This window comes from Seriola aureovittata, chromosome 6, assembly GCF_021018895.1.
Source record: "Seriola aureovittata isolate HTS-2021-v1 ecotype China chromosome 6, ASM2101889v1, whole genome shotgun sequence".
Classification (NCBI taxonomy): Eukaryota; Metazoa; Chordata; class Actinopteri; order Carangiformes; family Carangidae; genus Seriola; species Seriola aureovittata.
In genome coordinates this window covers 15935910-15949647 of record NC_079369.1, presented here as the reverse complement: position 1 = coordinate 15949647, position 13738 = coordinate 15935910, and the positions used below count along the sequence as shown (strand labels likewise).

The window sequence follows — 13738 nt, the reverse complement described above, 5'->3', positions numbered from 1 at the left end:
AGTTTCAAAGTGTAAACTACAATAATGTCCGGTGTTCAGTAACGATAGATGGATAGTTATAACGTAAGTTAACGTTTACTTTTTTTTTTAAAACTATATTGCATATTTTTATCTGGCATATATAATAACAATATTCACATCTATTTAGAATATCAATATTGTTAGCATTACTAGCAATGAGGTCGTATTTTCAACCGGAAGCAGTTTGCGTGTCAAAGGTCGCGCACATTGTTCTTGCGCGGTACAGTCTGTTTCACATAGTAATGAATGAAGTGTTACTCAAATTAGATTTCTAGCACACAACCATAGAGGGAAATCGATTGACTACGACATTAAAGTGTGCACGGAATAATATAATATAAGAGTTCCATCTTATTTGAGGTAAGCTTGGGGGGAATTATGTACACAGCATGCTAACGCTAACAGCTAGCCCGAACAGGATACGCTGCTGAAGTTGTAGTTAACGTTGTAACTATGAAGGAGGATATTATAACTTTGGCTAAAACTCCGATTATGCCTGACAGCAACCTTGTTAGTTTAATGTTGAGTAAGTGTATATTAGTAGCCAACAACTTTTTCAGTTACACATTCATAACTAAGTACAGGATAAAGGTTGTGACAAACGTGTCTAGTGTTAGTAAAGCAGCTGGCAATGTGTGGTCTAGGGATTCACTTAAAGCCTATAATGTATTGTAGCTGAAATACAGTTGTAGTCAAAATCCCATTATTGGTGATTCTTCATCGCAGCATCTTGTTTGAAGTAATAAGGTGTAACTTGTTTAAGGTCATTTTTACAGGTTGTCTTATATTGAGCAGGTTCAAGCACCGCAATGCCTCAAATCATAAACACCCAGAAAATGCATTTAAAACATGAACACTAATTTATTTGTCTCTGCTCTGCTCTTTCTTTTCTTTTCCTTTTAAAGAAACTTAACTGAATAATTTCTCTTATTCCTTTCCAAAGTCATAGACCAGAACAGAGATGGCTGGAATTCTGTTTGAGGATATCTTTGATGTAAAAGACATTGATCCAGATGGCAAGAAGTTTGACAGAGGTGTGTGAAATGTCTTTATTAAAGAAGGCTGAAGGAGTTGGGAAATTAAGTTTATAAATACCAGTCAACAGCCATATGCTTGTATATTGAAGTAGTCTCTGTTCTCTATGAATGTATTGGAAAATTCTGCAGATAATCAATCATCATGCACCTTACTCTTTAAAAAAATCTCAAAAATCATGAATAAAGCATCTATCAAACTAAAGACCCAGATGTTTCTTAGTGTTAGTGAAAATCAAAACAGAGGTAAAAGGGATGTGATAATTTGTTGCAGTGTCTCGTCTACATTGTGAAAGTGAATCTTTCAAGATGGACCTCATCCTGGATGTGAACATACAGATCTATCCTGTTGATCTTGGTAAGAAAGTAACCTTTTTGTCCTTTGCTTAGTTTTAAGTTAAAGATTGGAAGTCATTAATTTGTTGATTTTGTTGATAACATAATCACAATTTGACAGTATACTCTATTATGAGAACATGTGGCTACATTATTTAATTTTCATACTTCATCTGAATAAATTTGCACTTTTTAAAAGTAAAGCCCTCCTCTAGCAAAGTGTTTTGGGTATACTCACTGGCTCCCGCAAAATCTGTCACACATTTAGCAGAGTTGTGTAATATTCTTTTCTACTTCCAACCAAAGGAAATCAACTGAACTGTAGAGATCAGTGAATCTTGAAATACCGGCACATTGAACCATGCATCAAAAACTCATCACTAAACCAAAGTGTCCCAATAGTCCAATGACATGATAAACTCAGTGTGGTCTTATGCGTGCATTTCATCAAGGTGACAAGTTCAGACTGGTTATTGCCAGTACGTTATATGAAGATGGAACCCCAGATGATGGAGAGTATAATCCTCAAGATGACCGGCCGTCTAGGTACGACATTTGCTCTTTTAATATATTGACACATATAATATTACCAACACATGCTGTTTGGTGAACATTTTTATTAAATGATGTAATAACATTTGTCCTTCTTAGTATGACTGTCTTGAGTGTTTTTTGCTAGTTTAGATTTGTGCTCTCATTTCACTTTGTTTAAATTTCCAGAGCGGACCAATTTGATTATGTGATGTACGGGAAAGTTTACAAGATTGAAGGTGATGAGACCTCAACAGAAGCAGCCACGCGCCTGTGAGTGATGTTATAGTATATGTGTTAATACAGTGACTTAGCCAAGAATGCCATTAGTATAATTGCAATAACAATTGGCATGGACTGGTAATGAATTTAGCATTTATGTGATAATTTACCTGCCATTTTTATTTTATGAAAAAGTAACATGGAAATTGTGTAAGCCAATAGTTGAATTCTAGTAGTTTTTCACTAACATAAATTCAAAAAGCAGAACTGACTGCTTTTGCAGCCTCCATTTTCAAATATAATGATAAATTTAACTGAGGTAACTAACCATATTTTACTTTGCCTGAAGAAAGCACTATACGTGCTTTGTAAGTAAATTATCATTATTATCCTATGATTAACTATTAACAGAAAGTCATTACAGTGAAGAGGGAATGCATGTGCCTAGAATCTGTTGAGACAATAACATTTACATCAGATGGGGATTGTGTTTGAAAAATGTTATAATCTATCATTTATTAGTTTTAATCCATGGACCTGTTCCTTCTTTCAGCTCTGCCTATGTGTCTTATGGTGGCCTCCTCATGAGGCTGCAGGGAGATGCCAACAACCTTCACGGCTTTGAGGTGGACTCCAGGGTTTACCTCCTCATGAAGAAACTGGCCTTTTAAAACCCAACTGTGCTCACCCACTTTCCCTGGTTCTTCCAATGCCACAATCAACCTTAAAGTCTAACTGAGCTGCGAACTGAAAACATTTATATTCCCAAGTCTGGAGCACAGGCCATCTCTAAGAGCAGCTCACAGACAGAACACATGGAGGCTGTAGAAAATATATTTTGTTTTTTTATTCTTATACGTTTCCTCCATGAAGATGGACTACAGACTAAAGACTGTGACACTTAAAAAGTACTGCAGCTTCCATCTGCTGGCAAACTGTAAATAAAGATTTCTTTTATACAAAAGGATTCTTTGATGTCAGTTGTTGGTCATCTTGGATCATATATTATTTTTTGTCTTGGCATATTTTTTCCTTGAGGTTTTCTTCCTATACCTCAGCAGCTGCTGAAGCGATCTTTCAAACATGTTGAATTTTGTTTTTTTTTTTACAAGTTCATCTGTAAGACTTTTTCTCAATATCTAGACTGCAGGCAAGTTGTGTGCTCTAATAAAGAGGGCAGGCAAAGGTTTCTTCAAGAAGGTGTGCTTACTGGGCCATGTAGCTCACAGGGTAATGGTCTTTGGAAACAATGTAATGGATATACAATATACATCAAATTTATATTTATTCTTAACCTAAATTAATACAATGTTTTTACTTGTATCCCTAAAATCAATGAAGTACTGATATACAACTCCGAAGGCCAGAAATGCTTTATGAAGATAGAAGATACTTCTCTTTTATAGTGCTACACAAACAAAAATGTAATACCTTTTAATTGTTGTTTTGTTAGTTCTTAAGTTCTCAGCCTCAACTCGAAGTCCATAGGGATTTAGATTGGCTACACACTGCTTTATTTTATATTTAAAACAATGGCACAGTGGACAGCATCTCTTTCCAGAAACAGGTTCCCATGTAAGGGACTATGGGTAGTAATTAAATGGTAAATGGACTGCACTTATATTGGGACAAACCATCAGGGGCAGTTTTGGGTTAAGAATCTTGCCCAAGGACCCCACCGCCCCTCTCATTAATGGACGATCCACTCTACCTCCTGAGCCACAGCTGCCCCTTTATTACAATTCCAATGAGAAGTGTTCACCATGAGGACAGTCTATACAGAGTAACAGGAATGTTATATGCAAGGTGCTGCTTCCAGTGAAAAGCAGCTTTGAAATCATTGTTTTAGGACTCGAGTAGCTGCTACCTTATTTGGTTTTAATCACTTCTCTTTTGTTTTATCTAAATCTGTTTTTTAATGCTTTGCATTCTTGAAAAATTTCCAGACCAAACAGCCTCTTAATGCTGAAAACATTTGAACTTAAGATGTTGACTTGATGCACTGACAAGTATTTTAGGAAATTAAATTATTTTGCTCCCAGCTCACAGATGGGAAGTTATTATCCGGGATGCCATAGGTTACTGTTCTATATTTGCGTGATTTGAGGCAAACTAAAATGTGGACTCTTGGGAGACAGAAAATTGAATTAAGGGTGAAGAGGCATCGTTTGTGTACAACACAGGCTCCTCAATGTCAGTGGTAATGGATGTCACAGGATGGGGAGTAACACTGCCAATAACTCACACAACTCCTGATATGTACTTGAAAAGATTTAAAGAAACATTTGAATGTAGTGATGCTGTAGAGTGAGTGTGTAGCCTTAAAAAAAAACTACAGTAATGTATATTGTTTAAGAAAGAAATTCTTAAACAATATACAACACCTGTACACCTGCTTATTCATGCAATTATCTAATCACCCAATCATGTGGCAGCTGTGCAATGCATAAAATCATGCAGGTACAGGCAAGGAGCTTCAGTTAATGTTCACATTAAACATCAGAAATTGGGGGGGGTGATCTCAGTGACCTCTAATGTGGCATGATTGTTGGTTCCAAATCAGCTGTTTTGAGTATTTCTGAAACTGCTGATCCCCTGGGATTGTCACATGCAAGAGTTTACTCCAGAGTTTTCTCAGAATGGGGCAAAACACCAAAGACAGTGAGCAGCAGTTCTGCGGTCGGAAACGCCTTGTTGAGGAGAGACGTCAGATGGGAGTGGCCAGAATAGTTGGAGTTGACAGAAAGGCATGGTCAGAATTTGGCAACAACATGAATCCATGGACCCAAACTGTCTTGTGTCAACATTCAAAGCTGATGGTGGTGGTTTGGGGAGTGTTTTCTTTCTTAAGGCCTCTTACTTCTTAGTACGAATCACAATTTACCATCTTCTAATGGCTACTTCCAGCATAATAATGCACCGTGTGGAAAAAAAAACAAAAGCCGTCTCAAACTAGTTTCATGAACATGACAATGAGTTCAGTGTACTTAATTGATCTTTGTAGTCACCAGACCTGAGTCCAGTATCCACATCTGTGCAGCTGACAATCTGCAGAAATTATGTGATGCAATCATGTCAGCATGGACCAGAATCTCAAAGGAAGGTGTCCAACATTTTGTGGAATCCATGCCATGAAGAACTCAGGCAGGTTTTATTCCTAATAGTGATGCTTGGTGTTTGGTGGTATACTGCATGCTTTTGAAAGTCAATAGCAATATTTCAGTCATGCAGCTGTAGATTCTGTAGCCGACTGTTCTAATGATTAGTGACTTGAAATTTAATAAATTTCATGTCCAAACAGTTAAAAGCATTCAGTGTTTTAATCAAATTAGTTATTTTAGGGTGGAAAGCCACAGAAACACCAATTTCACGATCATGGGATGCAGACATGTCTACCTGGTGACAAGTCTACCTTTTTCAGTGTAACACCTTGTGCAGTTTATAATAATGCGGTAGGCCTTTTTTTTATTATTGTGTTTATTTATTGTATATGAACATGTGTTAATGTCTTTCTTTAGGTTTTAGAACGTGCTTGACCTTTTTTTTTTTTTTTACTTTTTTATAATTTTCATTCATTTTATTGTGAAAATCAAATTAAACGTGTTCAAAAATAATTAATCACAGGCGCTCTTGTTTTGTCTAAATTTCATTATTACTGAATCACAGCACACGCAATAGTCACATGGAGCACTGGGTTCAGTTCTTGGGGCTCGGCCAAGGTGTTTGCTATGTTGAGACAACCGGAAGTGATGTAGGTAGATGTAGTTTGGATTTATATGCGCAGGAGCGTCCCGGGTGCGTTTGCTTGTGCAATGTTTGCAGGGCTGCGTTCTCAAGTTTAACCTGCTGAAAGAGTTTGCGACACCTCACGAACTGAAACCGTCGCAGTGCATTTGTTAGGACATGTAAAACAATATGTGTCTCTTTTTTAAGCGTTTTTCCTACTGGGAGCTGACAGGCTTGGTAGCATTCCCTTGCTGTCGGCTGTAATTGGAAGCATCGCACTCAGGATTATGTCAGATGCGGTTTTTTGTAGAGAGACAAGAATTAAAATGTATCTTGAAGAAGAATGAACGTGGACAGTCGAAGTATAGAAAGGTTATAGCAGACAAATACGATGGATAATCGACGAAAAAGGAAGCTGACATTCTTCACCATTGGGCTCATTTTTCTTCTTAGCGGCGTGGAATATGGTAAGATGTGTTTTTGGGATGTTATTGTGGCAGGTCCATGGACATCTAAATGCATTAATGCATCTGATAACAAGGTAGTCATATTTCATCACATGTGTCAAGTTATTGTAGACAAAGGCAGTCATATATTTTGATTAGTAATGTAGGAGTGTTAAATGCCATGTAGAGTGAACTTTATTGTTCACTGTCACACTTTGGGACTATGGAGCAGACAGTACTATAACTTAGTTTTTTGACAACTTGATCTGCTCATCTTTTTTTTTCTTCATGTCTGAAGAGGTGTTTTGAACACACATATGAGCCTATCTGGGAAAGAATACTTAGATTTACTAAGTACAGAAGTGAGTCAAAACTCCCCCCCTTGCAGCTTCACCCTTAAAAGAATTTTTCTGTTGATTGTTTTTTTCAGGTTGTTAAAACCCATAAATATGAGCCCCGTCTTCTCACCTGATTCATGCTCTAGAATGGTTAACATTTAACCGAAACTTTAGTCTTAGTCAGCACATCAGGCCTAGTTTACTCAAATTTTACTTGAGCCATGATTACAATTATGTTCTCAATACGTAAAAAAAAAAAAACAAGACAAAATAATTATGCCAAAAATTCTACCTAAAGCTCAAACTTTCAGTTTTTGTTGTGACTACAGCTTTATTTGTTGTGTGTTTGACTTTATTCACTGAACATTTTGGTGCTTTATTTTGAAAGGTGTTTAACAATCATTTGCACTTACAGTGGGGTCGAAATGTCTGAGACCACTTTCCCATTCACTTGCATGGGAAAGTGGGCTTAGACTTTTGGACCCCACTGTATTTATGAACACATGTGATGGGAACACCATACAAGTTAAAGCAATCTCAATGAGCAGCACCACTAACCACACTCTAGTTAATGCCAGCCCTTGTCTTACACTGTAAGTAAGGTTCAGAAAGATGCATACAAAATTGGTTACAGCACTGTTGTATTAAATTGCATTACAGTGTGCTGTAATGCAATTTAATACAACAAATACAACAAATCTACATGGGGGTTTCTATAATTTTCTGCTTGCTCACTGTAGATAAAATGTCCTAAAACATGTGACAAAGAAGCAAGAGTCCATGCGCATGACAAGTAGGTTCATCACTCCCACATACAAGTGTCTCAGTCAGGGTGATGCAACCATGGCATTCCTCCAGATGACAAGAAAATTTGAGCAATTATTTATTAACTCTGGAATTTGCTGAGAACATGCTTTATTGTGTGTCTTCTGACCCAGAAATTGAATTTGGATTGTATTGGGTCAGCACTACCCTTTTTCTATGTGATAAATAGGCTGGAAGCACTGACAGGGAGAGAGAGCTACCACTGCAGCCAGAGTTAACCTTTGCAGTGTATTCTTGCGGTGGCTCTTTCATTATTGCTAGCACTGACATGGCAAACATTTCAGACAGGCCTTGTTTCACACTCATCTTAGCTTGCTTCTAGATCTTAAGTCAAAACTGCATGCAACACAACACTAAAGCATTAATAGTTAAACATACACATTTTGATGGAAGGTAAAAAGTTAATCATGAATTTATGGTTATCACGGAAAATACGTGTGCAATGATAGTGAGATGATTTATTAGTGATATTGCACCACCTGAAGTGCTCAGGGGAGTCGCAGTGGTTGCAGTAAGGTGAGATGCCATGGTAATGGATCTTTGATGTGATGCTCTGTGATTTTGCTCACTTGTAGGTAGTCCAACAGAGGTACAGTGTAGTTGGGATATTTCCAAAGAGTCTGCATGGCTCCATAGAAGGGAAGACTGACTCAGAATCTGAATCCACCTCCATTTAAGCCAGTGATTCTGGATTAAATTCAACAGCTTTACAATAGACAATGTTCACATTATATGTGTTGTGTATTCCAGTTATGGCCCAAGACACATAAGGTGTTTTGAGTCCAGTTTTTTCATTTCAATAAGAGTATTTCAAAGCCTTTAGCTAATACATATTAATAGATAGATAGATAGATAGATAGATGGATAGATAGATAGATAGATAGATAGATGGATTATATTTACAGATCATAATATATGTTAGTTGTTTTTGAATAATAACAATAAACTTGAGACTAATTCCCCTCACATCTGTCTCCCCAGCTGTGATATTGCCCACAATATGGAAGTACTTGCAGACTTTAGATGCAGCACCTTACTTCCTGGGTTTGGCCCTGTCCGCATTCAGCTTAAGTGGCCTCCTGTCAGGGCCGCTGTTTGGCCACTTGTCTGACAGTACACGAACAACCAAGAAGATCATCTTGTTTGCCAATGTTTTTGAGATAGTTGGTGAGTCACTCATATTTTCTTTATTTACATCACCACTCAGTTTAGCCTGGTGGTGTTGCCTTCAGAGTTCCAAGCAAAGCATGTACACGAGGTCCATTTGAAGTGCCCATTTTAAATGTCATGCATATGAACCATCAACCTTATTTTTCTACTCCTTTTCACTCTCCAGGTAATTTCATGTATTTCATGGGCTACTCCAAGTGGCTCTTACTGTCAAGCAGATTGGTAGCGGGTGAGTATGTGCAAAGAAATACTGGGACTGGAAATCCATTTAGTAGATTGGATGCCTGTAGAATACAGCAAACCGCATAGCTTGGCAAGATGAAGTACTCTCATCTGAAAACATACAAGTTTACATCATGTAATGACGATGTTTATCCTTTCCGACCAGGACGCAGAGCTCCAGGTTTCAATCTCAATGTTTTAATGCTGATATTTTCTAATGAAATATGTATTTTCTTCAGGCATTGGCACGGGTGCTGGCTCATCTATCTTTGGCTTCCTGACCCGAAGCACTGCTCCAGAGGACCGTGCTACAGTATTTGCTGCTGTTATGGCATGTCGACAAGCTGGCCTTCTGATTGGTCAGTGCTCCTCTGCTCTCTGATGGCAAACACCAGAGACTGCCTGCTGATCATTTGATTTGAATGTTATGAATTGTAATGGCTTGTATTTGTATTCTTTACATGGAAAATATCACAAGATTCCAACAGCTTTCCAGATTTGAGTGGGCAGAGATTACTGGCCATCTAGCCTCCTGACACATTTCACATAATTATTGTTCATGGCACATCTGTTAAATGAAAGGTCATGGGCAACTACACATGATGAATCAAACAAATAGGCTGTTTGATTGTAGTTCCTCTTGAGATTTATTTGCTCTTTACCCAGACTATGTAGAATGATTCATTTGAAGGTTTTACATATAGTTAAAATGCATGTTTTAACTCTGTGGTTGATACAGGTCCAGCATTTAACATCTTCCTGAGGCTGTGTGATTTCCACATGGGCCCTTTTGTGGTTAATAAATACACTGCACCTGGGGTAAGAACCAAAATATGGCAATTTGACCTTTGGGACATATTCTTTTCCCCAACAAAGAAAAGCTGTAACACTCTTCTTCCGCCCCCTGCAGTTGTTCATGTGCCTACTGTGGATTCTCCTTCAGCTGGTGGTGGTCTTCATGTACTGGGACCTACCACCTCTGGAGAGAAGGAAGGCACAGGAGAGTTCGACAAGCAAGAGCGGGGAAGAGGAGAATGAGCAAGGGCTTGTGGAAGACGAAGAAGAGGACAATGATGAGGGAAAGCCGCTAATGAGGTCCCAAGAGCTGGTGGGGTCTTACGGCTCAGTGGTGACACCCAACCCCTCAGGAAACAACATCTCTGCTGCCTCCAGTGCCACGCTGAATCACATCTCCCCACCTCCCTCTCCAACACCATCAGACACCCAAGAGTCCTCCAGCCCCTTTAAGAATTTCAGCATATCCCGAGGTAAGTGACAGTTAATTAGCTAAATAAGTCATTTCTCCTCTTAAAGGATCAAAGCAGTCTGTTTACAAGTTTATCTCCTTACCTATAAACCATGTATAATTTACCTGTTGCTGGCAATTTGACCATTTTCAAATACATTCTGTACAGTTTGAGGTTTCTGGCTATATTTTCCCACGGTGCCAGACTGTCAATGATTTCTTTTCATTTCTGTAAAGTGTAAAAGTCTACTAGCAGACTTTGAAAACTTTGGATTGAATAATTGAGTAAACAGGTGAACGTGGAAAAAAAAAAGAAAAAAAGAGTAGCATTGTAGGTCATTCAACGAAATGGTGGAAATTCCAGTACATAATTTAATTTATCTCTCTCTCTTTGCTCGCTATTCTCCTACTCTTTGCTCTGACCTTGCGGTTGGTCTCCCACTCTTTGGTCTTTGTTCTCTCTCTGATTTTATCTCTGTCTCTGAAGAGTTCCTGAGAGAAGAGGTGGTTGTGCTGCTGGCTGCTCAGTTCATCACCCTCTTCAATCAGACTGCATTGGAGGTGCAGTAAAGCCACACAGACAGACACACATAAATATCATTTATGTTCCCTTTATACTTCCTTAGTCAGTCTTTAATCTAGTGCGGTGATCTCCAGTTTTTTTGAAAGATATTGACTTGAAATAAACAAACCCATGTAATTATATTTGTAAGCAAGAATAAAATATTTTTACGGCAAATGTGAGACTGAGAGACCAAAATGTCTTGTGTCAACTGTGCCAGAACATGTTCACCATTCCCTCCTCAGACCATGGTGACTCCATTGACTCAGAAGTACTTTGGCTACGGGGAGCTGGAGAACAGCGTCATGTACTGTCTCTGCGGTGTGGAGGTGATCGCCGGCTTCCTCTTTGTGCGTTGGCTGAGCCGGCGTGTCGCCGAACGGGTGGTCCTGGCCATTGGTTTGATCATCTGCAACATCTCTGGTGTCTGGTGCCTCATCTTCCTGGCTAACCCACTAGGTCCGACAGCACTACATTTTAAGTTGCTGTTGTTATCATTATTATTGCACCCCCAGATCTTTCCCAAGCCTCTCTTCTCTGATCTCCCTCTAAGTCTCAGTTTAACTGCAGAAGGTGCATTATTTACTCATGTGACTTTTGAGACCTTTCGTTAAAGCACATATACAGAGTTATCTGAATAACCCTGTAAGTATTCAACACCCTGAAATCTGGGTACACATACTCCACATATACTCTAGATCCAAAGTATCTGACAAGCAAGCTAATGGATATAGGAATCTTTGTGATCAAAAATGCCCCAGTAAAACATGTATGTATCATGCTTAATAAATGTTGTGTTGTTTTCTCTTCCATTGCACTTTGTGTTTTCTGCAGGTGGTTTTCCATGGCAGCTGACCGAGTTCGTCATTGGGGTGTTTCTGCAGGTTTTGGGTTTGCCATTTGTCGCTGTGGCTCAGGTTTCCCTCTTCTCCAAAGTCACTGCTGAGAGAACACAAGGTGAGAAACAGCACCATCTAGTGGACACAAGAGCGTATTGCTTTTTGAATAGATTTGATTTTTTTCTTTGCTTTTTATAGCTCATTGTAGCTGCAAAAAGTCCTGAAACCTTTTGTTTTTTGTGAGTGCGCCTTTAGTGCATTAACCATAGTACACAGTCTTTGATTGAGCTTTTGTGAATTTGTGTCTTGTCTCGGTGTTGCAGGATTCAGTCAGGGAGTGCGTCGCTCAGTGGGAGGTCTAGCTACCATCCTGGGCCCACTGTGGGCCGGTGGCCTCACTGAGAACATGTATATCATGTTGGGGGTGATGATGGCACTGCTGGCTCTGCTAACGGTAAGTTAAGGAAAATGAGATTGTGAGAGAAAAAAAAAACTAGAAAATCAGCATGTCTGTAGTTATGTTAAATACATGGACCCAGGTTTGTAAAGGAATTATAGCTGTTATTGTTTTGGGGAATTAACAGTTTATGTAACCATGTGAAGGCTTAGATGACTATTTCTCCACTCACAGTTTTGGCAGACATTATTGTTGTGCAGAGATTCAACCAAATCTAAATGAATGGAACCTTATTAACCACTAAGGCTGGGTATTGAACCATACTTTTTGAGTTTTGACCAACATGTATCTGTAGCATTTAGGATCAAGATACTAAAGCTGGTGTCAAATGCGTTTTCAGGTTTTTTTTTTTTTTTTTTGAATTGATCATATATTTCCTGATCTCAGAAAAACGTTCTTATTTTAGAGTATATTTTCTACAACCAAAGTTCTTTCTTTAATACTGATTCACTGAGAATTTTACCATATTTTGTTAACTGAAAAAATTGACTAAATTGTTTATATTCCTCAAACTAATGTACTGAAAAAAAATACAAAAACACAGGTTTTTTAATGGCACCAATGTCATAAATTTTCAAACTTGTCCCCAACCCATGAACAACTTAAATAAAACAAATGTAAATTCACCATTCAAAGGAACATTACCTTCCCTAGATTCCTCTCTGCAGTAGAATTACTGATTTTCATTTATTGGGCGTGAATGATGCGACTGTATGAGAGGATAATTAAGATTAATCCCCACACCCTCTTTTCACCCAACCCATTTGCTGTGCGCTCATATGAATAAAAATAGCAAGTACTCTTTGATTCGCCCCCATTGCCCGTGTGTCAATGTTTAAAATCAGACCCTGTAATTTGTGTAAATGTGCATCTCATTCCTTTTTCAAGCAGAAATTACAGTGAGAATCTAATTAGAACAAATAAGAAACAAACAAACCACAGAAAAGGGTTTAAAGTTAGGAATAGGAGATGTGAGCTGACATCTTATAGCTAGCAGCTCCCCTCGGATTAGGGAACAAACAAGCATAACAAAATGCTTATAAAGCTTGTAATGAAGCGTGGGCAAACCACAGCCCAACAAGCAAATGTTTCCACTATCACAGAGAAATAAGGAAAGAAAACCAGGCTGTGTGCCTGTGAGAGAAGCACTCTCACAAAAAAAGGTAAAAGGAAGCCAATCTTACAGTTCTTTCTTCCATATTGGATCGACCATAAACCTCCCTTCACAGCCCTTTTATAGCTTTTCTATTTAATACATTGTATCTTTGTGCTACAGTGTATTAAATAATAGTGTCATGTACAGTATTTTTCCTTGGTTTCACAGTAGCTCTTCTTCTTTCTGTTGTCCTTGGTGAAATCTTGAAAAGACCTTTTAGGAGTCAAACCTTTTGATTTAATCTGCAGAAACTTTGGAAAAAAAAAAATAGTAAAACAATGAACAGAATATAGACAACAGAAGAAATCATAGTAGAGAATCACATATTCATTTCCCTTGCCTAGCTTTCTCACTGAACAGCTTATTACATTTTATATTAATACTGATCTAATATTTTTAATGCAGATGATGCTGGCTTTCTCATATGAGCGTCTGGTTGAGCCTGCTGCTGAGGAGGAAGCTGACAGCCCAGACAGCTGTGGTTAATCCAACAGGAAAAGTGGATATGGAAGGTAGCTATTTGCAGATACAGTGCTAACAGACCTGTACCACATTTATACAACAAAATTGTTGTTTTTTTCCAGAAATGTACAATATGAGTTAGCTA

General features: G+C 38.3%; 2 protein-coding genes across 6 annotated transcripts in view; both read left to right on the top strand.

The window, feature by feature from the left end:
- Positions 1–210: 210 nt before the first annotated feature.
- On the top strand, positions 211–3343 carry polr2h (RNA polymerase II, I and III subunit H). The gene is made up of 6 exons (XM_056377622.1): positions 211–381; positions 965–1055; positions 1330–1413; positions 1844–1937; positions 2112–2195; positions 2698–3343. The coding sequence occupies exons 2-6, from the start codon at positions 983–985 to the stop codon at positions 2813–2815; spliced, it is 453 nt and encodes a 150-aa protein (XP_056233597.1). The 5' UTR covers positions 211–381; positions 965–982; the 3' UTR covers positions 2816–3343.
- Positions 3344–5917: 2574 nt separating this feature from the next.
- Positions 5918–13738, top strand: part of mfsd8l1 (major facilitator superfamily domain containing 8-like 1) — a 44026-nt gene continuing 36205 nt past the window's right edge. For all 5 annotated transcript variants that reach the window (XR_008828124.1, XM_056379273.1, XM_056379274.1 and 2 more), the window contains exons 1-11: positions 5918–6337; positions 8461–8646; positions 8816–8878; positions 9111–9230; positions 9611–9690; positions 9782–10139; positions 10605–10678; positions 10925–11138; positions 11514–11636; positions 11842–11972; positions 13537–13643. Coding sequence is in view for 4 of the 5 variants with exons in the window: in XM_056379273.1 (XP_056235248.1) it covers positions 6262–6337; positions 8461–8646; positions 8816–8878; positions 9111–9230; positions 9611–9690; positions 9782–10139; positions 10605–10678; positions 10925–11138; positions 11514–11636; positions 11842–11972; positions 13537–13617 (1506 nt within the window). In the remaining variant the exon portion in view is untranslated. The remainder of the gene's footprint in view (positions 6338–8460; positions 8647–8815; positions 8879–9110; positions 9231–9610; positions 9691–9781; positions 10140–10604; positions 10679–10924; positions 11139–11513; positions 11637–11841; positions 11973–13536; positions 13644–13738) is intronic.

Excerpts from the sequence above, each read along its gene's own strand:
- polr2h (XM_056377622.1), top strand. The coding sequence starts at position 983 with ATGGCTGGAATTCTGTTTGAGGATATCTTTGATGTAAAAGACATTGAT. Across the intron at positions 1,056-1,329 it reads TGGCAAGAAGTTTGACAGAG|TGTCTCGTCTACATTGTGAA; the intron begins GTGTGTGAAATG and ends AATTTGTTGCAG. Across the intron at positions 1,414-1,843 it reads GATCTATCCTGTTGATCTTG|GTGACAAGTTCAGACTGGTT; the intron begins GTAAGAAAGTAA and ends CATTTCATCAAG.